This window comes from Magnolia sinica, chromosome 3, assembly GCF_029962835.1.
Source record: "Magnolia sinica isolate HGM2019 chromosome 3, MsV1, whole genome shotgun sequence".
Taxonomy (NCBI): domain Eukaryota; kingdom Viridiplantae; phylum Streptophyta; class Magnoliopsida; order Magnoliales; family Magnoliaceae; genus Magnolia; species Magnolia sinica.
The window spans coordinates 2260743-2286002 of record NC_080575.1 but is presented as its reverse complement, the minus strand read 5'-3'; the positions used below and the strand labels follow the sequence as shown (position 1 = coordinate 2286002).

Below are 25260 nucleotides of genomic sequence, written 5' to 3'. Positions count from 1 at the left end.
TACCCAAGGGTGCATTTGGTAACACCACCAGAAGCCACTTCGGGCAGCTTCTCTTGCAAAATAGAAGCTATTCTAGAGTGTAGAATAGCTTCTATTTTTAAAAAGCTACTACCAAACGCACCCCAAATGATGCCCAACAGAATATCATGTGGCACTGTTGAAATTGGGCAGGGATGCCATTTAGCGCTTTTCCAAGACCATGGAGGCATGGAAGACCTTGATGCCCTCCATTGAAAAGACCAACCTCTAAATTCCACACCATCCATTCCCCAATATTCAACTTCATAGTAAAGGTGTACACTTGCATCACTGAATGGGAGGTGTGGAAAAGGGTCAGCGAATAAATTTCGTTCTTTCTTCTTTTCAGCAAGAGGCTGGTGAAAAACATCAATTACCAAAAGCAATTAAAGAATATAAAAGTGTTCGCTTACATTTTGCATACTCGTTTGATCAAGCGAAATATGAGCATATGCACCACCTCTTGCTAAGGCTGTAATATCACTGCATATACAGAAGCCACAATGACTCCCTACTTCAAAGGTCCATAACGAAACAATAAAAGCGGAAATCACAATTAAAAAAATAAAATAAAAAAGAAAGCTATTCAATTACCTTCGAGAGTACACATCTAGCAGGGATCCATTGTCATCGACAATTGGTATGGAACTTACTTGAGCTGAAAAAAAAAAAGAGAGAGAAATAAATAAAGAGTATTTCACATATGGGAGATGAATTAAATATTGATGTCCAGGAATTCTGAATGCAATTCACATCATATAGAAGCAAATAAGGAATTCTAGTCACTAAATCATGCACAAATTTTTAGCTGATACAGAAACAACGGCATTCACTCAGACAAATATAGTGCAATGCCAGTCTGACTTACCAAAACTGCAAAGCAGTGAGAATCTGATTTAAAACAATTTTACAAACTTTTAAGGAGCTCTTGAAGACTCGGGAGAGAGAAGACAAAAATGGCACCCTAATAGCATGGAGCTGAAGGTCCTAAGCTTCGAAAGCTCCAATCCCCCTCCAAACTGAGGCTTACAAACATTTAGCCAAGCGAGAATTTCCTTTTGCAGAAGAATGCGGAACCAAATTATAACTTAAAAGTATACCTAAGCACTTTTAAACTGAACATCGAGGTAATGGTCCAAACGTATGCAAGTAGAACACATTTCATTATCTGAGTGCCATTATTCACCTGTCAACAAGCATCATCTACGCATAAGAGTTGGTGAAAGTTAATAAGAACCACTGAGAAAGCGGTAAGTAAAGGGATAAACAAACCCCAGATGGATCCCTAGGTAGCTGCACTACCCTACTGCACGCATGAATATGCACTCTCCAGGGTCCTCCACTTTCATCAAGAATATTGCATGGTGTGGATGATTTCAGGAGAAACATCCCCTAAATTTTCTGTTTGAGTGGTTAGGAATAAGCCCTGTTTACTTGAACTAATGTAAACAAGGGGACAACCAAAAAATAAAAATGTTACCCACAGTTTAAACCATTAACCATGCAATAACCAATTATTCTTGAGTGCCCCGCAGACTACTATTGAATTTTCGGGAGTAGCTACGTATCATGATATTTTGGCGAGTCTATCAGAGAAGACCCATCTAGATCTCAAGACCCGATCTCGACAAGAAAAAAATGCTAATCTGCCTCCAGCTGGAGACATTTTGCTTTCTTGGGAGTTGGTTATTATTACTGCTGACTACGCGTGGCAACCTATTCTGGAACGGTCTGAAGAAGCTGCTTCTACCACCCCCCTTGTCTCCCCCTGGCCTTCACATGTCTACACAAAGTGCTCCCGCCTCTGCAACAGTGCAGGAGGCCATCTCTCAGCATGATGATCCCTCGGGAGGGGTGCTCATAGATAGTGGTTCCTCAAGTGGGAAACGGACTAGGGTAGACGATGCAGGACAATTGACCACTTGCTCTAAAAGCTCGAACTGATAGAGCATGGCGAATAATCCATTTATCTCATAGCTCAGGCCCCACATCGCATGGGTTAGGACCTCGGCTGAACCCCCCTCGTGGGCCCCACTTTACATGCGTTCCGCTTCACACGAGCCACCCGCCTCGCACGGGTGGGGCCCGCCTCGCCCACCCCGAGTGTGCCCCTGCATCCCACAAGCCACACCACTTGAGCCCAGTGTGGAAATGCCCATGCATTAGTAGAGGACCCATCTCCCTCCGATGGGCCGTCTCTGCTGGTTCCTCTCATCACATCCCATCCCCCATCGTAGGAAGGAATTGGCCTCAGAGATAAACAACATGGTCAATTTCTTCACAGCTCAGAGACAGTTTTAGGCGGATTAGAAAGGTTAGAAGGAGAAGAAATCCCCATAGATGTTGCCCCCATGAACCCTCATCTCAGCCGTTTCTCTCACCCTTGAAGCATTCTAGTGATATTGAGGCCCACTATCTTCTGACCATTGATACCTTCCTTACCCCTCCCTCTTCTCCTAAAGGTTTTATTGTGCCAACCCCTTTTCATGGTCGGAGGAGATTTCAATGTTATTCATTTCTCTTATGAGAAATCCAATGTCACAAGAATCTCTTCTTCTATGAGGGGCTTTTCTGATTGGGTGGGCAATCATGGCATGATGGACCTACCAATGGGGGGTGTCAAATTCGCCTAGATGATGACATGTTTTCTCCTATCCCATGATTGGATGATCCATTTCTCTTTTGTCAGACAGAGGGCTCCCCATACCCATTTCCAATCATTGTCCTATCCTGTTGGAAACTGACGAATTGAATTGGGGTCTGAAACCTTTCAGGTTGGAAATGGCTTGGATCCAGGTAGAAGGCTTTAAGAACATGGTCGCTGATTAGTGGAGTTTGTTCCTCCCTGATGGAAAGCCAGAATTTATCCTCCTTAAGAAGCTCCAGATGTTGAAAGAGAAGCTCAAAGCATGGCACAAGGAGATCTTTGGGGCCAGAGAACCTGAGATCTCCTCTTTACTCCTAGCAATTCAACAGTTGGATGTCAAGGAAGAGATTGAGCTCCTTTCCAAAGATCCCTTAGATTCCAACTCTCAGCGGATTACAGTGTTAGACTCAAGGAAGAAGAGATTAGATAGAAGCAGCAGTCCCATGCACTTTGGCTGAAGGAAGGAGACCACAACGCTAAGTTCTTCCACATCTATGCTTCGGCCTGGTCTAGAACCAATGCTATTGCCTCCCTTCTGATTGATGATCAGCTGGTAACGGAGAAATAGATTATTTGCAATTCGATAGTTGATTTCTATTCTCGATTGTTGACTACAGACGATGTGGATCAGCCAAAGATTGATAATTTGGAGTTCAAAAATATCTCAGAAGAAGAATCCACGCAACTTGAAAGGCTGGTAGAGATCTAAGAAATGAAGGTTGTTGTGTGGGATCTAGCGAGTGAGAAAGCCCCTGGCCCTGACAGACTCCCTATAGCGTTCTTTAAAGTGTTATGGGATCTGGTTAAGGAAGATTTATTTGCTTTTGTTTAGGAACTGTTCCAGCAAAACAGATTGCCCAAGGAGCTTGCAAGTACCTTCCTAGCCTTAATTCCCAAAAAATGAGCCCAAAGTATAAAAGACTTTCGCCCTATCAGCCTTCTTGGAAGCTCTTACAAGATACTCTCTAAAATATTGACACAACATTTGAGACAGGTTATATCTAGTGTTATCTCCCCTTTTCAATTTGCATTTGTAGAGTGCAGCTAGGAGTGAAATCTTGTCATATAAAATCAAGTAAGTCCCCAGGAAAAAGACAAGCAAGAAAGACTGGTACATGGTCATAGAGAAAATCCAACAAAGAAGAAGAAGAATGATAGTCAAACTAGACATGGACAGTGCATGTGACAGGCTAAATTAAGGTAGGCAAATTCTAGATTCGGTCCTAATAGCTAATGAATGTATTGATTCGTGTGTAAAAGACAACAAATCAGGAATCTTATACAAGCTTGACACTCAGAAGGCCTACGGCCATGTTGATTGGTCTTTCCTGGATTTCATGCTCTTGAGATTGGGGTTTGGCTTTAAATGGAGATCTTGGAAGAAAATATGTCTCTTCTCCTAAATTCTCGGTCCTTATTAACAGATCCCCCTTCGGTTATTTCAGATCTTCTGGAGACCTTCTGCAGGGAGATCCTCTTTCTCTGTTTCTGTTTGTTTTGGTTACAAAAGCACTTAATGGAATGCTTTCCAGAGGCTAGGATGTGGGTCTCTTTCGAGGGTCCTCAATTAGGAATTTTCCTTATCATATTAATCACCTGCAACTGCAAGTTGCTGATGATACACTACTCTTTCGTGATGCAGACAAAATGATGATAACCTTCGTAAGTATGACAATCTGCTAGTTCCAAGTGGTATCTGGATTAAAGGTCAATCTGTCAAAATCAGAGGTCTTTGGTATATAAACCTTTCGGTTGAGGTGTGCTCTTCTTTCGCTGATTCCCTTGGTTGTAAGGTAGAGACCATCCCTACGTTATATCTTGGAATGCCTTTGTGTCTAAGAAAACCCCCTCTCTATCTGTGGGATAATAAATATCCTGGAAAGAATGTAGCAAAAAATTTCCTCCTAGGTGTTAAATTTCTTATCCCTTGGGGGAAGAATTAATTTGATTAAGGCCTCCCTCTCGAGCATGCTGATTTATTTTCTATCTCTGTTTCTTTGCCCCAACCTGTTATTTCAAATATTGATAGCATGCGCAGGAATTTTCTTTGGCAAGGGAAACAACAATTCCTTCAAGTTTCCTTGCTCAAGTGGAAGGAAGTGTGTACCCCCTGCGGACATAAAAAAATCTTGAGCTTGTTAATAGGGCTCTCCTTGGTAAATGGATCTGGAGGTTTGGAGTGAATCTAATATTGATAGCATGCACAGGAATTTTCTTTGGCAAGGGAAACAACAATTCCTTCAAGTTTCCTTGCTCAAGTGGAAGGAAGTGTGTACCTCCTGCAGACATAAAAAATCTTGAGCTTGTTAATAGGCATCTCCTTGGTAAATGGATCTGGAGGTTTGGAGTGAATCTAATAATAGTCTTTGGAGGCAAATCATTGCGGCAAAGTATGGGACCTCCTCCCTGTGGTGGGCTAATGAATCGTCTTTATACAAAGCCTCCTATATTTGGAAAAAATATAGCTAGATCAGCCCCGTTCGTCTACCCTAATGTCAGCTTCTTGCTTTGTGATGACAATAGGATAAGGTTTTGGCAGGATCCTTGGTGCGGCCAATCTACGCTTGTTGTTGTCTTCCCATCTCTGTTCACCTTATATCTGAACCAGAACATTGTTGTTAAAGACTACTTCTATCATAATGGTCAAGGGGGAATTTGGATACCTCCTTTCAGGAGAAATTTTAATGATGAGGAAATTAGTGAATTTACTTCATTGTTGTCTCTTTTGCAAGATGTTTATCCTAATCCTGGGGCTCAAGATGCCATCTCCTAGAAACGGTCAAACTCGGGAATTTTCTCAGTCTAATCCTTCTACAATCATTTGTTCTCTTTGTTTATGCACTTCCCCTGCCGCCACACAGGAGCGATCCAGTCATGCGGAATTCCCCCCAAAGTGGTAGCTTTGGGCTGGCTAGCTGGTAGGAATAGGATTCTTACGGTTGACAATCTAAACAAAAAGGGGCATTATGTTGTCTAATGTCTGCTTGTTGTGCCTCAACGAAAAAGAAGTTTTCAATCATCTTTTCATCCATTGCCAGTTCAGCACCGACATCGGATGGGAGTGTTCTCCACCTTGCAGGTGTCATGGTCTATGCCTTCCTACCTTGCTCAACTTTTTTGTTCTTGGCATGCGGAGCCTGGAGGAGCTTTAGGCAAAAGAGAAAATGGAGGTGTGTCCTGTTAGCGGTCCTCTGGACAGTATAGGCAGAGAGAAATAACCGGGTGTTTAGATACCGAAGCCTCTCTTCGGCTGCTATATTCTCTAAGGTGCTAGTTCTGTTGAGAGATCAGGCCTTGTGAAGTGTGGTTTTCTCTCAAGAGGCTTGGATTTTGGGCTAGGGTTGTAGCCTATGTATCTTCTTTTTCTTTTTTTCTTTTTTTGTAGGGCCAGTACGCTGCCCCTAAATAAAGTTGCTTACCATTCAAAAAAAAAAAAAAAAAAACAAGAAGAAGAAGAAAAACAAGTAAATAATAGGCATTTCAAATAAATTTCCACATGATGTGATGACTAGGCCTGGCAATAGGCCGGGCCTGGGACTGGATTTTGAGCAGGTTAGGCCAAGCCTTCGGACTGGGCCTATTCATTTTTTTTCTTTTGCTAGGTCCAGGCCCAGCCCATTGCCAGCCTTAGTGATGATCCACTTGTCTTTTTAGCAGTATACGATATTAACCCATTTACTTTTTTTGGTGCAACAGTAGTGACTTCATAAATTTGATGATAGAGAGCAATTCATTGAGCAACATAACTTCTTAAATAATAACAATGCCCCACTTTGACAAAGACGAGCATGACAGATTAAATTATAGTGCGCACCTTCCATTAATAAATTAAGAGCTGAACTTAAAGGGGCACTTGGCCGCAATACTATTAATTGTCGTCTACTGGCTACACCCATTTCTGCTGCCCATGTTCCTAAAGGAATTGCAAATATTGGTTGTTGCAAAAGCGGTACTGATCCAGGAGAGTGTCTAAAGTGCCTGCAAATATCTGGACAATTGAATTTGGAAAATTAAGACAATTAACACGTGGATAACAAGGTGGATACAATGCACGCGTGCAGAGTTACATAGAGTGTACATTTTAGTATCCCAGGAAGGCATGCAAGATGTAATAACTGCGGGCATGACCCATCATGCATGGGAGAATGGATGATAGGAACTACAGATATCTTGTTTTGCAGAATCCGCAGAGCAACATCTTTTAGAGACTCATGCGGACCAGCCTGCAGATCAGTGATTGAATGTAAGAACCAGAAACATAGCAACAATTGACCAGCAAGGATAAATGCAGCATTGTAAGTTCAGAGAATACAGCATCATAAGTTCAACAATAAGGTAATGTTTTTTGCATTAGAATTTTGAACTTCTTGTGCAGTGAATACACAATAGAAGTCCCAGTCAAAGTCAGAAGTTACTTCCCAGCTTATTGCAATATTTAATATTCTTTGTGAGGCAAATACCCTAATTACAAATGCAGCATTGTAGCCCAACACAGGAATGCTTTTGACAGACACATTCATCTCATCTAGTAAACCCTGATCTTACCAGAATCACCTTCCATGGGTTGCAGCGGCATTCCTGACCCAAATTCTTTTCTGACATTTTAATTAAATAAGCAACTAGTTGCCTGAGTGAGTATTGGCCAACCAAGAAATATTTAGTGAACTGACTTTGACAAAATAAAGTCTTTTTTTTCTTTTCTTTTTCTTTTTTAGTGACAACTTAGATTTGATTAAAAATAAAACAGGAAAAAGACAAAGGCAAAGAGCTCAGCAGAAAGGGTATGATGATGAGTCATCTATGTGGTCATTACAATGGAAAACCCTCACTACACTGATCAAAATATTCTCTAGAATACCAGGCAAAAACTTTAAGACCCGTAGCACAAGCAACAACTTTACCCCTTTGGAATGTGTCATACTGCATTTCTGCTTTATTCGCATAATGTCCTATCGTTACATTCTCTCCATATCGACCAAAGTCCTGCAAGCAAGGAAAGATGCCACAAGATTTTCCTCCTTTTTCCTAAGTGAACCGTCCCATGCCTGAATGAAGGCCTCAACCGCCACTAGCATCACCCAGGCCCATGGTGGCCGTAACAGTACACATTACAGGGCCATAACAGCTGTGATGGAAAAAGTGCCCGTTATGGCCCCCGTAATGGTCCGTTATGGCCCGTATCGTAATGGTAACAGCGGTGACCATTACGGCCACCGTTACCATTACAGAATACCTTGCCCAGGCCACACCAGACTGCTCCCATGAAAGTGCAATGCAAAAATAAATGATCAACCTATTTGGTATCCTGAAGACAGAATGCAAACATACGGAATGTCCATGCCTCTGCTGCTTAAATGTTGAATGGAGAGTGCTTTCTCCTTTTCCCACAAACCAACTGAACACAACTACGGAATACCTTGCCCAGGCCACACCAGACTGCTCCCATGAAAGTGCAATGCAAAAATAAATGATCAACCTATTTGGTGTCCTGAAGACAGAATGCAAACATCTGAAATGGCCATGCCTCTGCAGCTTAAATGTTGAATGGTGAGTTCTTAGATGTCTACTGTCAAATTGATCCTTTTTGCTGAGAAATGCTGATTTGTTCAGAAAGAATAACAAAGAGCATCAGACAAAGAGCATAAATTGCCTCATAATAGGGGAAACTTGTGGGACACGTCCACCATTCAAATTGATACACCTATGTGGGTAGAAGTAAAGAAGAAAAGGAAACAGTGTAAGAGATAGAATGAGATCACATGTCAACACAACAAAACATCACACTTTTTGGGTCTCTTTGGGTGTTAATGTATCAAACAAGGATGACACACCTCTTTGATTCCTTAATGCAATCCATATTGTTCAACTATGGTTTTCTATTACATTTCAACATGTTTTCGTAAGAGACCTAAAAGCCTCAGCCAACTTCTTTTTTTCTTTTTTTTTTGTACAGAAAACAACTTTATCAGGAAAAGAAAAGAGAAAAACCAAGTACAAGGAGGTTTGGGACAGCATTCTCTCAGTTTTTAACATGCCGTGGGTTATGCCGAAGCCTATAGAGGAGTTGTTTCTATTGTGGCATGATCGGGGTCCTCAATCCAAAGACAGATCGAAGTGACAGCTGGCCTTGCTTGCAGCTCCATGGTCTATTTTGGATGGAAAGGAACAGCAGGTGCTTCAGGAATAGCAATGACTCTATCGGTGTTAGAAAGGTTATATTGTTGATCAAGGACTGGGATCCCTGACCCAGTCGTTGTTGGTTTGAAAAGTTTTTTGGGTCTTCTTTATGTTTTTTCCCTCCTCTTGTCGGTTTTTGCCTTCTAGTTTCCCAATAAATTTATCAATTCTCCCAAAAAAAAAAAAAACAAAACAAAACAAAACAAAACAAAATAAAAACAACAAGGGCCAATCACATGCTCATCCTAGATGTCCCTTCCCTAGCAAGTAAAGTGGCATCAGCGTTTGCCTCAAGGTGGACATGAGAGAGGGATATATAAGGGTGTATCAAGACAAGAGTCTCGCTTCCTCCAAAACATCAGCCAACTTCTAAGAAATGGACTAGATCAGGCCCACCGTATCACATAGTAACAATCACCCTCTACAGCAAGCAGTCGAGTACTGAATCCGGACAAAAGTGAGTGCCAATAAATAATGTCTGGGCTTTACTTCTCATTTGAATCACAATACCAAGACAGTCTGAAAAAGATAAATTCCTTTTCCATCTCCTTTTTAAGTTAAAAGAAAACTTTTTGGTAAATTATGAGAAAATATAAAGCTACATCAAGGCATGACAATTTTTACCCTCGGAGGGAGTTTTTAATTCCCAAAACATTTGAAACAGCTATCAGTGTGAATTTGAGTTTTGTTTTTCATCAATCAACTACAGTAACACACACAAACATGACCCAAACTCATGACAACAATCATTATTGGATATCAGTTGTTTCAACAAAAATATACAGCTTTAGTGAATGGTTTGATTCAGCAAAAACATACAGATTTAGTGAATGGGACTACTTACCTGGATCAGAGGCCTTCTAAATGGCTGTGCAGGCCCATCAGGTTGTCCATTGAGTCTTAATTTTTCTTCCTTCCAAGCAGAAATTGAATGTACTTCCAGCTCTTCATTAGTCAGCATCGATCCATTATTATGAAGCTGCATGGTAACAGAGGTTATCCAACTGCACAAGTGCATTATCTTTTTATCTTTCTTTTGAACGGTACAAGAGAACTATCGTCTACAGCATATAAACAGTAAGTGCAAAAAATTGAAAAGGGTGAAATCATCATAGAAATCTTAAGTTTTGCATATCCAGATGAAACGAGAATAATGCAGCTCTTGAAAGGAGTACAATCTAAATCTGTCGTATGCTTGGCAGGCCTGTCTGGCACGGCATGCTCTAGACACCAAATATTAACAAATTCCCCTTTGCGGGCAGTACGCAATATTCATGCTAGGATGTGGCATGCAGCATGAGTGCAGTGGCGTAAAATGGTGTGGTGGTCATGTATCTGGGGGCTCCCTTCTATCCTGTGCAACCAAACCACACAAGCATGACCCTTTATGTGTGGGTTCTCCATGTCTAGCAGTTTGCATAGCAACTTGCCCTCCATGACCCTACTCTGTTTGCTCATCCTTTGGCATGTGTGTGGAATAGTTGTACCAAGGATCAATACTAGGTGGGACCATGTTGACCCGCCAGAGGCAAGTTGCGATACAGGCAATGAGTGGACACTAACCCATGGGGTGGACCCAAGGTACTCAATAACAGTAACGGTGGCCGTTATGGCCTTCTTCTTTTTTTTCAAAAGAAAACCTGCATAGGCCCAGTAATGGTACTGACCGTTACAGGCCATTTTTTTCCGTAACGTGTAACGATTCCCACTTCCCACCATTACCATTACGTAATAGTTGTTACATAACCAATTTTTAATACTTTGGGTGGACCCCAATCTGTTCATACACGAATGGATGTGGACTAATCAGAATAAATATTAAGGCCCCACAGGCAGTGGTATCAGAGCCATGTGAACGAGCAGCATACTTTCGCATACTTTTGCAAAAGAAAAATGGAGCAAAGCCTAGAAGCATCAACCCTTCGCCATGCATAGGGGCCAAAGAAATGATCCATCTGCAACAATGGTAATGATCAACTGGGTGACATAGAAGAAGAAAATCGGAAAGAAAAATGGAGCAGGTACTCGCTTAAAGTCCATTATGAAAATAGTGACCCAAAAGTCGAACTCTTAGGAGAGCCCTCCGGAAAGTTCAAATATTATGTGTTATACCCAAAATCCAAGCCTCGACAGCAAGAGAAGTTTCTCTCATATTCAAACACCCTCTCAAAAGCCTCCACCGCCAAAACTCACTCTTTCCTCTTATTACCAAAAAGCCATTTCAAAATTACCTTTAAAAACCCAACCATCCAACTGTCGTCCACCACCATCTCTCCCAACTACACCATACCTTCCGGAAGTCTATTTCATGGACGCCTCTTCCTTGTCCTTAGCTCCATCTTTTCCTCCTCCAGAAGACTTTAAGTACCCTCAGTCCAGGGAAATACACATATGGAAGATCAAAACTCCACCAAGAAACAAGCCAGATGGTACCGCCAGAACAATCTCTGCTGCAGAAGCAGCTTTTAATTGGCAGGCTAAAAATGCTGCCAAGCAAAATCAAGCCCTTCAACAGATCATTGACTCCCAAAAACATTTGTTGACTCAGACAAAAAAGGATTCATAAAATTTGGCCGTAATGATTCAGGCAAAAATTGCCTCTTTGGAACAGGAACTCCACCACATTGTTCAGACAGTCTCTAACTGTGCCAGTTCCCTCATCGTCCCTCGACAAAAAGAAAAGAAGCTATTGGAATCTCAGCTTGCATCCCTTCAATCATCTCCACAACCTCAGCCAACTCTCCTCCAAGCCTTTCCTCTACATATCCAACCTCTCCCCACCCTACCCGTTCAACCCATTATCCAACCATAGCCATTAGCAGCCTTGTCAACAACCTCGAGCCCTTTTAAACCGACCATTACACCAGCCCTCCAAGCATATATGAATTCACAACAACCTTTCTCCAACGAAAAACCTTTCCCATCCAAGGACAGCAAAAACTTATCCAAAACCAAACAAAAATCTTTACAAAGTACTCATTATTCACCACCTCCAGCCTATCTTGCAGAAGATTAACAGGCCTCATCTCTTCCTAGCCAATCATCATTACCCTTGGACACTCTAATATAAAACCCAGTTTCCTCATTCCTGCATGCAGCTGCCATCAACCCTGCACCCTCTCTCGCCTTGCAAGCAGAATTTGAAAGCATAGATATTGATAGCTCTCATGACTCACTCTACAACATTGATATCAATGATGACCTTCCAGAGGTATTCATGCAAGCTCCAACAAAATAAATCTTGTCAGACGCATCCGGCATTGATGAAGCACCCGGACTCGATCCGCCATAGATTCCTGCTCGACTCAATTTTGCAGGCCATTATAGCCGATACCCGTATCAATAATGGTGGTAACCATTACTACCACCATTACCGATACAAAATACCTTGACAGTGGGTCTTTTTGTTGGATCGTGCCTTAAAATGAGCTAAAAACTAATGGATGGCGTGGACCGGGGTTGCACCTAATTAGCGTCCATTTTTCGAGTACCAGTGCTCCTAACATCATACACCACCAGAGTTTAAAAACTTGCCTTTTAATACTTGTTTCACAAAGGGTCATGCAGTCATCTTTGCTTAAGGTGGGGGCCATAGAAGAAGAAGGAGAGGTAGAGTCGTGGCCCCACCAGCATGAAGAAGAAGAAGAAGGGTATGTTTTTTTTCGATTTTTTTCAGTTATTTTTTCCAGTGGTTTGATGCCCATGGAACTGTTGATATCTTTTAAGAGTCTTTTTTTCTAATCAACTTTTTTGCAACTACATCGACTTTTTTGGAGAGATCGAATCTGAAATCTAGTACGTGCTCCATATTTAAACTTCTTCAGTTTGGTTCCAATTCCCACTTTATACTGCATCTGGTTTATGTCTGGTGGGCAGCCAATCATAAAAATTTTGATAATTTTCCATTTAAAAGCAAACCCAAAATTTCTGAGAGAGACTAGGACGAAGAGGCAGCCAACAATAATATGAAAACAAATATAAAATCACGGTGGTGCCATCACTAAAAATAGTTTGTGCTGGCACTGCCAAGACTAGAAGCTGGGGTAAACAAAGTCTCCAGGCAGCAATTCACAATGCAAGCATGATCTCACGGCAATTCACAATTCAAGCATAATCTTGATTTATGCATAGTATATATTCATTGTTGACAAAAAATTTAACAAAAGCCATAGGAAGGTGTTAGAAAAAGAACAGGAAGCCAAAATATATAGAGGGAGAGGCAAGGAGCCAACAATGAGTGACCTTCGTGTCACTCCCTCTCTCACAAGATTATTGGCAACATCATTTGCATAGCTGTAAACCATACGGGAACTAAATGTCTGTCACTTCAAAAATTCCAAGTCCATGATAAAAATAAATGCATATTTCCATGGGTATGGAATCTACAAGAAAGCCCACTTAATGGCATTACGTGAGTCCCCTTTGAAGATAAAAGAGCAGGCATATGAGGGCATGACAAAACAAAAATCTCCAAAAAGAGCCAAGATTTCCAGTCCCATTTCAAGATTAAAGAGCAAGTAGCTTAGGGCATCGTGACTAAACTCAAATCTTCACAAAGAGCAAAGATTTCCACGTCATTTTTTATATAGATAAGATTTCCACATCATCTGATTACACCAACCACAAGGACCACAGTATGCCTTCAGAATCTCACGCTTCTTGTCTCTAATTACTCCCACCAACTCAAAGGGACCCTGCAAAGAGTAGTGCCCCAGGGAAAGAGGCATCCACCAAGCTTTATTCATCATCATTGGCATCTCAGCCCCTTATCCCAACTACTTGGGGTTGGCACCAAGATTTATTCATTAAAGCTTTAATTTTGATGTACTCCATTACATCCATCACACTTTTTCAATCAAGAAGTAAATCTTCCTTAACAACTCCCTGAAATTCCAGTCCAACCAACTCCCAATTGATAATCATAGACATAATCTTAAAAATACTCTACTATGGTGGAAAGTGTGAAAGGAAAAGAGATATTTGCCACAAAGAATTCATAGCCCACCATCCAATCCATTAACATCAAGAACCATCTCTTTTGAAAGGAAAAAGAAAAAAGAAAAAAACAGCATCCTTCCGAAGCAAATTATCTCTCCGATCTCAAGATTGTGGTGGAATATAAGATTCCAGGCCATGAACTCCTCAATCCTTTTTTTAAAAATAAGAAAATGGAGTTCGTTCAGAAAGAAACGCCTAACAATACTTACAAAGCCTTAGAAAGAAGTACGGGTCACCATCTTGAAGCGACAGGCCTGGCTGAACAGGAAAAACACCCAGGATTCTGACTGAGAGCACAAACTCCCCAATCATTTCATAGAACCCTCCAAAGAAAAAGAAAAAGAAAAAAAAAAAGATTCTACACAAAGAATAGGAGAACAAAAGAAGGGAAGGCTACAACAAGCGCAACCTCACTGATCCAAGGTTCTTCCTAAAACCGCACTCCACCCCCAACTCCAATAAAAATAAAAATAAAAAAACCTCACAATCTTCTTCAAGAGGCTCCCGATAGCAAGTTCTCCCGAAACCGCACTCGTATCAATGACTCCAATTAATTACCTCACTCCCTTCCTCAAGAGGCTCGCCACAATCCAAGACTGCTCCCTACTCTCCCTACCACACTTAGATCTGAATTTACCATTCTCCAAAGATTTGAACTACCTCTCAGAACAATTTTGAGAAATAAACCCCTTGCTAAAACGCCATATTTGCTTGCAATAACATCCATCCATGGATCACCATGTTCTTCCCCTAATCTCTACTAACATTTGCCGATAAGCTGACCAATTTCTTTCCCTTGTGTTACCAGTCCAAATGTCCCTCCCCCTTTTCACTTTTTTTGACCTCTGCCCAATTCATGAGGTGAAATTTATAGCATGACCCTTCCCTTCCTAGATGACATTTCATTAAATATGATCCGTCTTTTTTCTTTCTTTTTCTTCTTTTTTTTTTTTTATGAGAGAGATAATATGATCCATCTTTTTGCCATATTCACCAGCAAATGGAACAGAGGGAGTATGACAGAAATTTCATAACAGTTAATTCGAGTAATTCTACCTGCTAATGATAACTACGTTTTGTTCCAAAAAGTAACCATCTTTTCCGTCCTCTTAAAAATCATGTCTCAGAAAAGTTGTGGCCTTCGAGTTTTCCCCCAAGGAAGGCCAAGAAAATTGAACAGAAGCGCCACCCTTTCACATCTCATCCAACATACCAAACCTTTTTTCTTTTTCTTTTTTTTTAAAGTAACTAAGAAAATATATTAAAAGAAAGAAGCATACAAAAAGGACTGCTGAGATAGCAGACAGAAGGCAAACTAAGAGCCTAGAAAAACAAGATTATAGTCTTTTAACCCCATTACATTCGTCACCCATTCAAAGAGCAAGTTTTTGGCGAAGGATCCCACAGATTTAGCCGTAGCCTGAGAGTCGTTGAACACTCTCTCATTCCTTTCCGCCCACCAAACTGCAATTATCACCGTTCTCCAAATTCTGGTTTTCACTTTACCCAGTTTGTGGCCATGCCAAACTGCGAGTAAGGACGCAGCAGAGGAAGGGATGCAACCAACAAAATTGAATCTGGGCCAAAAGTCCCACCAAATGTGAGAGATAAAGGGACAGTGGACCAAAAGATGGTCTACTGTCTCTTCATCACACATGCAGCAGCAGCAAATATTAACAAGTTGCATTCCAGGCTTCCTGAGATTATCGATCGTAAGGATCCGGTTCATAGCTACAAGCCAGCCAAAACAAATGAACTTGGGGGGAGCTGCGGTTTTCCAAAAGAAAGGGGAGATCTGCGTCGAGGAGGAAGAGTTGTGAGCCAGAAACACATATAACGATTTCACCGAAAAAATCCCGGACCTATGGCGATTCCAGATGAGTTTGTCGAGAGAGGAAGAGTCCAAAGAGACAGTAGTGAGACATTGAAGCAGTTCGACATACTCGATCACCTCCCAATCCCTCAGATTTCTGATACAATTGATTTCCCAAACCCCACTGGTTCCCGAATAGGAAAAATTGCTGGCTATCGTGCCGTCTTTATTAGCAGCAATTCTAAAGATACCCAAAAATCTAGTACTCAGGGTGAAATCGCCCATCCACTGATCTTCCCAGAACCTGATTCTCGTTCCATTGCCCAGAACAAAACCTATATTTGAAAGCACTGCAGATTTATGATGCAAGATGCCTTTCCAGACAAAAGAGGCTCTGTATAGAGAGGTGTCACTAGTCCACCAACCACCTGGAGAGAAGCCATATTTTCCTTTGATGATGATGTTCCACAGAGCTTCAGATTCGTTGCCCAGATGCCAGAGCCACTTACCCATTAGAGCTGAATTCATGATCTTGAGATTTTTAATATTAGCTCCCCCATTCCTAAAGTGAGTACACACTTCCTTCCAGTCCATTAAATGGAATTTCTTGTAGTTTTCCTTACCACACCAAAGAAAATTTCTTCTAAGCGCGTCAATGCGATTCAGAACAGGAGCCAGACATCTGTAAAGAGACATGTAGTAAAGAGGAAGGTTGGACAACGCGGCATTAATTAGAGTGATTCTGCCACCAATCGACAAATAGCGACATTGCCACGAAGCAAGTTTCTTTTGAGCTTTGGCAATAATTTTTTCCCACATCATCATCGGGGGGGGGAACCAATAGTAAGGGGGAGACCAATGAACGTCGTGGGGAATGAAGCGGAAGTGCATCCCAATATATCAGCGTGATCTAATAGTTCCTGAGTTGAAACGTTCACCCCATAGAGTTTGGATTTGGCCATATTGATTTTCAGACCCGAAACAGCTTCAAAACATTTTAGAGTTGTATGAAGATTATTAACAGAAATTTCATCAGCCTCGATCATGATCAGGGTATCATCAGCAAATTGAGTATGAGTGATAGGAATGACAAAATGTGCGATGAAAGAACCTCTGAAGAGCCTAGCAGTCTGCCCACTCAAAATCATTTGCGACAAAGCCTCTCCAATCAGAAGGAACAGAAGAGGGGAAAGAGGGTCACCTTGGCGTAATCCTCTAGAGCCAGGACAGAAGCCTTTTGGAGTGCCATTTAATAGGATAGAGAAATGCGCAGACTCAACACACGATCTGACCCATCTCCGCCATTTATCACCAAAGCCCATGCGCAGCAACATGTATTGCAAAAAATCTCAGTCTACATGGTCATAAGCCTTTTCAATATTCAGCTTGTAAAATATGGTTTTTCTTCCAGATCTATGGGAAGAGTGCAAGCATTCATTGGCAATCAGTGCTTCATCAATAATCTATCTTCCTTTTATGAACGCATTTTGATGTTTAGAAATTAGGCTACCCATAACACCAGTGAGTCTAGAAGACAGAATTCTAGCCAGGATTTTGTAAGGACCTCCAATGAGACTAATGGGTCTGTAATCTGACAGGGCAGAGGCTCCAGAGACTTTGGGAGTCAAAGTGATAAAGGAAGTTCCTAAACCTTTAGAAAGCTTCCCCCTGACGTGGAACTCACGGAGAAAATCCATAAAATCAGATTGAATCATGTCCCAAAACACTTGAAAGAAAATCATAATGAAACCATCTGGCCCGGGAGATTTATCTCTTGACATAGCAAAAATAGCTGCTTTCGCTTCTTCGGCAGAGAAGGGAGCCTCCAGCAAGTCAGACTCCGATCTTTCAATAGCAGAGAAAGCAATTCCATCGAGCCGAGGTCTGGACCATCCTTCAGAAGAAAGGATAGATCGAAAATGGTCGATCGCACATGCCGCAATCTCATCTTTATCTTCTAGCTGTCTATCTTCCACTGTGAGGTTGCGAATGGCTTTACCACGAGCTCTCAGATTGGCGATATTGTGAAAATATTTAGTATTTCTGTCACCTTCTTTAAGCCACTTCACACGTGATTTGACCTTCCAATTAACTTCATCTTCTAAGGCTCTGGCAGATAAAGCTCGAATAATCCGAATCCGTCTAGACAAAATTTCAATCGGGATCTCCTCTCCGTCCTTTGACACATCAATCTGCTAGAGTTCTACCAAAAGGGACTCAGTCTCCTTCGCTCTATTATTGAGTTCTTTGACCTTCCAGTCCTTGATTTTTTCTTTGAGGAGTCTTAGCTTGCACAACAGTCTGTGGCTCGCGAAACCTTCTACCTGGAATGAACTCCACCATTCCACCAATTTTTCCTGAAAGCCTTCAACTTTGAGCCACACTGGATTAAATTTGAAAGGCTTAGGGCCCCAATTAACTTCCTCCATGGAGAGCAAGATCGGGCAGTGATCAGAGGTTGTTCTGGGCAGGTTGACCTGATAAACTGAAGGTAAAGCCTCCAGCCACTCTGAGGAGAGAAGAAACCTATCCAATTTCGATAGAATAGGAGATCTGCAACAATTGGACCAAGTGAATGATGCCCCTGACAAAGGGAGGTCAATTAGCTCCTGCTCCTGAATCCATTCGGAAAATTGAAGCATAGCCGAAGAAGTTCTCCTAAGACGAGAATGTTCGTCAGAGAATCGAATGACATTGAAGTCTCCTACAAAGTAAGAAGGACCTGGGAATAACTGTTTAGACGAAGTCAATTCATTCCAAAAATTGGACTTGAGAGAATCTTCATTAGGACTGTAAACAGCAATAATATTACAACAGAAATTAGAAGACTTATCTTGCAGAATGACGGAAACAGAGAAATTCCCGAGCAGAGAAGATTGCAAGGCCCATTTGGAGGATTTCCAGGCAACCAGAATGCCGCCCGACGAGCCCACAGCATCCAAAGAAATGCGATTAACATCGCTGGCTCTCCAAATGGACATCATTAGCCTATCAGAGAAACGGGGAACTTTGGTCTCCTGAAGACATAATATCCAGGTTCTTTCTGCTGATGGATTCCCTAATTAGACCCCTCGTTTGCTTAGAACCCAGCCCCCTAACATTCCAAGATATAATATTCATTGGGGAACTATGCTGCCCCGGGCGCCCTTGCGACCACGTCGACCCCCCGACGAAGATGCTGGTTCTCGACTCAGTTGAAGGCGAAGTAATTCTCTGTTGGACTGCCGCTGGACTGATTTGGAGGGAGTTCTGGAGGGAGGAAGGGGTCAGCCACGATTTTCGATGAACTGGAATAAACTAGTGTAATCCTCAAGTCTGTTCCCAAAAGATAAACCGAGGGATCTCCCAACGTGTCCGATCGCATCTCTGATCCAATTCTTATTCTGGATTTCATCGAAAATATCCTCTCTACTCTTCCCATCTGAACTGTTCGCCGAGGTAGGATCGTGACGAGGACCAAAAGAAGTGGTGCTGGAGTCTTGCTGATGAGGGTGGCAATTGGAATACACTTGCAATGGTTCACCGTCTAACACTTCACTGGATACATTCTCCTGAAACAGAGTAAGGGGGCCCATTTCGGTCCAGTCAGAGGTCTGGACAGGGGATTGCGGCAGGGACGTAGGACTGGAGGGCTGATTATCTGAAAGCGGACTATCGGATTCGGCCCCCTCAGAAGAGACGTCGCCCCATTGTTGAGGAGGGATAAACAGAGTAAGGGGGCCCATTTCGGTCCAGTCAGAGGTCTGGACAGGGGATTGCGGCAGGGACGTAGGACTGGAGGGCTGACTATCTGAAAGCGGACTATCGGATTCGGCCCCCTCAGAAGAGACGTCGCCCCATTGTTGAGGAGGGATAAACCCAATGGCAAGACCCGGGAGAGAGGGAAGGGCGGGTAAGGAAACGTTAAATGGGGAGGGGTCTGAGGGCACTGACTCCGTGATTTTAATCGGGCCCCAAAGACCTAACGAGCCCCAAAGACCTAACGAAAAGTTGATTCGGGTCGAACCCGGACCCGATTCATAAGACCCGGGATTGAACAGCTGCGATGGCCCTGGTTGAGAAGAAAGATCGGACACGTGGACGGCTGAGATGGGAGCTGTAACGGTGTCAGTAGGCACCTAGATGGAGGCTGCAGGCACATCTCCGTCATAATTGCAAACGGGATGGCGACGCATACGTGTCCTCTCCGGGGTCTTCATCAGTAGAGGAGAACTGTCCTTGCGAGCTTTGGAAGCAGAGCAGATGACACGTGTAGTGCTCTCCTTAGCACTCGATCCCGTGGCGACGAAGCAAAATATTTCGTCTGACAAATGAGGCACTGGGTCAACAGAGAGGGTGGCATGTGTCTCCCTCGGACGGCTAGAGAAGAGACGTTGATGGCTTGCATCAGTTTTTCCCGCCTGACAAACTTCCGGTAGTCCGTGGGAGTAAGGGAGAAGGACTCCTTCGTCCAACATATCAAACCTTGAACATTTCCATCCCATGCACCTACCCCTGCCATCACACCTTTACTAACATTCACTATAAAGGACAAACAACAATTCAAAGCATGACGAGCAGCCTTAAGATTCCTCAATTAATAGTAGACAAGGGAATGATTTCCAAACTACGCACCAAAAAACCTTTAATGAGGTCAATATCCGCTGCATAGGAGAGCAACTTATTAAAACTTTCAGCAACAGTGAAAGGAGGGGCAATAAAGGATCACCTTGTCTCAGCCTTCTATGCCTCTTGAAAAAACGGGATAGATGCCCATGAACTCGAGTAGACAAATAGGTTGTCCACACACATTCCATATCCACCTGACCCGACTCACTCTGAAACCTACTCTAGACAAGGAATAAGGGAAGAATTCTCAACACACATGTTCTTACACCTTTGCATATCAATTTTACCCAGATAGAGAGCATTGCTTAGAGAATCGATGTGCACATAGACATAAGCACGCTGTAAAAATTTGTTGATCTTTCATGAGAGCCCCTTGGGATTGGGATACAATGAAAGTTATCGCAGCTATCAATCTGAAAGTGTTTTGACAAAATTGAGAATTTGCACCCCACCTAACTGATATATATGAAATATTTAACTTGCATGGCTCCTTCGGTTTCAAATTTAGGGTGATGAACATGGCATTAAACTTATATTAAGCCCCAATCATGGAAATCCTTCCAAGAACATCATATCACCTGTGATGATGTCCCGACACTCTTTGGAAGAAAGCATTCGTAAACCCATCTGGCCCAAGGACCTTGTCTCTATCCATCTCCAACATCACCTTTCTAACCTTTTTTACTCCTCAAACTCCCTTTCGAGCCATGTGGTGACCTGCAGTGAAATACTTTTGAACTCAAAGCAGTTAAGGGATGGTCTTTCTATACAGATCATATCCTCCCTAGAATACAAGAGCACAAAGAACTCCACAATTCTTCCTTTAATTTGAATCGTGGCATCCACCACCATGTCTTTGACCATCAGGTTATGGATGAAATTTCTCCTCTTCCTGCAAGACATAATCAAAGTTCTTGCCCACTTCTTTTCACGACATAGTTGATGATTTTTGTCTCCGCACTGATTCTTCCCTCAAAATCACCGAGGTAGTTCATGACTTTGGTCTCCACGCTGATCGTTCACTCAGAATCTCCAAGTACTCCAACTGCAAAACCAGCATCCTCCTTGACAGAAGCCTTAAGGTTTCTCATTTCTTCAATCTCATCAAAAATGGTAACACTCTGCGAAGTTCCTTCTTTTCTATAGCCCCACTCCCATATGTACCTTTGCTCCACTCTTTTAATTTAATCTTAAGAAGTTGAACATTATTACCCAGCCTAAACGCACCCTTCCCTCAAAACAAAAAATTATCCCAGTAATTCGAGACCAACCGCTTTACCTTAGAAACTTCCAACCACCAATTCTCAAAGTGAAGCGGTATCACACCAAAAGATGAACCCACCATCTCCACAGATGTCAGCAAATGATCTGATGCAGGCCAAGGAACTGCCACCTGAACACATATTAGAAGTGTCTCTCCCACTCCATCAAGATCAAGAATCAATCAAGCTAGCACGAAACTGACCCTTGTTGATTAGAAGACCAAGTAAAAGAACTGCCTCTGGAGAAGTCGACCGGCTCCTTAGAGAAGACAAAATCAGTGAATCTTCTCATACGACCATTCCTTCAGCAAACATCGAACTTAGAATTGGATGACATTAAAGTCCCCTCCCACACTCCATGGTAGATTCCACCTTCTACTGGACACACATTGCTCCGCCAAGACTCGGGACTTTGTTTTGCACCATTCAGCCCATAAACAGCCATAAAACGCAATGAAAATTGTTTCCAACAAAATTAGAACTAGTCATTGCAGAATGTTCATCAGTGACTCAACTTTCATTTTTGTTCGACATAACCCTATGAAGGATACTAAAAACCTCACAAAAGGAACCTTGTCCACACCATGCATCATCCTAAAAGTAAACCAAATGAAAATCCATTCTACATTTAATCTTAGAGCAGAATGCTTCCTCAAGAATATTGCCCTCCATATCCAAAAATCTTGAACATGCAAACATTGAGCCAGTACAACTTCCCATAAAGAGTTTAGAAGCCAATGAAAACGCTGAGATCAGAAAAGGCATCAAATACAATAATGCTAAACATTTTGATAAGTCAATCAACAACATAGATCAAGCATGGAAATTGTTATACATACCTCTCTTAAGATTAATATGAAGTCAGAAGCGGTAAGCATTCCTGAAAACTGTCGTCGAGAATCATCCCAAATAGGCACAACAGCAAGGCCCTGTAAAAGATGGGCAACAAGCCACATTGAGGTTATACAGAAGTGAAACAGCCCCATGTTGTCCTAACGTACAAGTATAACAATGCATTGCTGCGGGTATGATTTGAGAAATCACAAAAAAAAAAGGTAACCAAAAAAGAATGAACATAAGATTTCTCTTCATTTTTGTGTATTCTTCAACTTCATCACAGATTCCTTGCCTGGCCAACACTGTGGGCTGGGCCCTAATTATCCCCCAAGAAAATTTTCTTGGACAAAGCCTTAAACTACTGAATAGTTTGTGAATAATGTGGATAATATTAAAAAAATCCTTCCCTAAAAGAATAACTCCAAGCTGTGATTCAAAGAAAACACTTGGCAATGCATGTAAGCATGATCATTTCAAGCTTTAAACTTAACATGGAGATGGGCTTCAGTGTTTTGCATACTCCACCTTCAGCAAATTCAGACTGTATAATGAAGGCCATAAACAATTTGTGCAGAATATTGAATTTTTCCACACCTTATATGCAAAGATATGCCTGGGTATTCAGTGCAGACAATCACTCAAGCATGACCTCCACTCTTGCTCAACAAAGATGTCTGATAACTGCCCCTCAACAGCCATACTCGATTTTATTGCCCTTTGGGGTGTGCACCACCTCTAGCAAATTCAGACTGTAGAATGAAGGTCATAAACAAGTTGTCTAGAATATTGAGTTTTTCCACATCTTATATGCAAAGATATGCCTGGGTATTCAGTGCAGACAATCACTCAAGCATGAGCTCCACTCTTGCTCAACAAAAATGCCTGATAACTGCCCCTCAACAGCCATACTCGGTTTTATTGCCCTTTGGGGTATGCATGAAATAGTTCAACCAGGAGTTAGTACTAGGCTGGACCGTGTTGGCATGTGAGTGTTGTCAATTGAGCCTCTGCCATGGCTGGTTTCCAAGAGGTAATGGACTAGTGTTTCCCATATACAAAGAGCCTCCGACCACTCCAAGGAACAACGACGACAGCCCTTTGATTTCCTTAACAATAATTTCTCATTTCCAAGGAACCTGCCTTGACCCTGAAAACCCAGGCAGCTGTAGCAATGGTTGGAATCACCTTCGATGATGTTCCATGAATAATCCATGGCATCTTTGACAAACTTCAGACCAACTCGACCAATTCTGATTGCTCGCAATTCCACTTTATTTGAGTCACCAATTCTGATTGCTCGCAATTCCAACTTCTAACCAATCCCGAGACAATTTGTTTAAATTCATTTCATTTTAACAACAATACCTTCCAACCCCACACCCATGGCCCTATTTTGTTTGTTTTCCCTTTACAGTGTTCATGAAATAGCTGGGCTGGGGGATTAGTACTCGATGGGACCATGTCAGCATGTGAGTGCTGTCGATTTAGCCTCTACCATGGCCAGTTTCCAAGAGCCCGCCTAAAAACATAAAACAGAGGTTTACGTTTAGTGGGCGATCAATCATAAATCCACCAGTACCTCGTCCCTCAATTTACCTACTCTTCCAAATCCCTTCCTCTTGACCAAGCCAAGTCCTCAGTCAACCTGGGAAATGGGAAGCCAGGCTGTACCAAAACGACCCAGGAAACCAGGCTGAGTTGCACAAAGACCAGAACAAGCCTGGTTTTCACGACCCAATCACCCAAGACTGAGCGAGCTGGCTTGGTTCGCTCAGGTGAGTCTCAGATTCACCAGCCCAGTTTGCAAGCTATTATTTATAAGTGCTTTCTTCATTATCATCAATCTAGGTTACCAACTAATCTATATCCTCCATATGATCCTTTTATCTTTCTTTTTTTCTTTTTTGAAAGGCTAGACCACTGTATAATCATGTATGGGATTTCAATGTTCTACAAGTGTTGAGGGTCAAATATTGCATATTATCCCCAATTTATATCTTGGTTTTATGAACATGATAATGTTTAATGTTCTATTTTACTCATGTTTGTGTTGCAAGGTGAATTTAAGAGCTTGGATTGAAAATGGTGCTAAAAGCATGTATTTAATGCTCAAGAATCACCAAGGCAAGGGATGGATCTTAGGAGACCAAGATTGAAAAATTCACATGCCAAAGATCCAAGAAAACCAAGAAATGAAAAGAATCAAAGATTTGAAGTGAAGAAAAAGAATCCTGAAATCGTCCTAAAAAAGCATATTCTGAAACTCTAGGTCATTTTGAAAAATTGCGAAAAAGTCTATTTTGAAAAATTGTGCAGAGTGAAGTCTATTTTAGCAAACTGCGTAACTTTGAGGCGGTTTCTAGAGTTTTCCAACTAGGTGCGAAAGTTGGAGTTCCACAACTATAAATAGGACTCCCTAGGATGTTCCTAAGCATCTTATAAGGTTTAAGGAGTGGAGCAAAAGGGTGGAGAAGAGTCGCCAAGAGTTTTTCTTCTTCTTCCTTGGTTGTTTTCATGTTTTTCTTAAGAGACTTTGGTCCAATCATGTTTATGGTTGGCTGAACCTCTTAGTTAGGGCTAAAGAGGTGAAGCTTGTAGCGTGATAGGATGTTTCTCTTGCTTTGATTCATGTTTATGTTGAACCTTCTTTGATTCTAATTTGATATTTAAGGAATACTTTCAGTTTTTAATGGTTTATTGTGACTCAAATTACAGTAGATCTGCAATAGCTTTAAGTATCTTCTTTTCCTGATTTTGAGATTGTGGGATTGGCAAATCCTGTTGTTGGCCATCATCCCATAGGCATGGCTTGGTGATGGAATCCCTTCCAATTATCACAATTCTCCTCCATTAAGAATTAGGTCAAGGAAAGTTCAGATTTGATCTTAATTGTTATATCT

The 25260-nt window shown here is 41.9% G+C and overlaps 1 protein-coding gene and 1 long non-coding RNA gene across 4 annotated transcripts in view; both read right to left on the bottom strand.

Annotated features, from left to right (window-relative positions):
- LOC131239260 (sucrose nonfermenting 4-like protein) overlaps positions 1 to 25260 on the bottom strand; it is a 40376-nt gene that overhangs the window by 1782 nt on the left and 13334 nt on the right. For all 3 annotated transcript variants that reach the window (XM_058236867.1, XM_058236868.1, XM_058236869.1), the window contains 6 exons: positions 22363 to 22452; positions 9687 to 9821; positions 6744 to 6888; positions 6480 to 6653; positions 613 to 676; positions 432 to 501 (listed from right to left, as the gene is read on the bottom strand). In XM_058236867.1, the coding sequence (XP_058092850.1) occupies positions 432 to 501; positions 613 to 676; positions 6480 to 6653; positions 6744 to 6888; positions 9687 to 9821; positions 22363 to 22452 (678 nt within the window). The remainder of the gene's footprint in view (positions 1 to 431; positions 502 to 612; positions 677 to 6479; positions 6654 to 6743; positions 6889 to 9686; positions 9822 to 22362; positions 22453 to 25260) is intronic.
- LOC131239261 (uncharacterized) lies at positions 14799 to 20234 on the bottom strand. Its single transcript, XR_009168111.1, has 2 exons — positions 20118 to 20234; positions 14799 to 15058 (listed from the first exon to the last, which is right to left on the bottom strand). It is a non-coding gene; the product is annotated as an uncharacterized LOC131239261 (long non-coding RNA).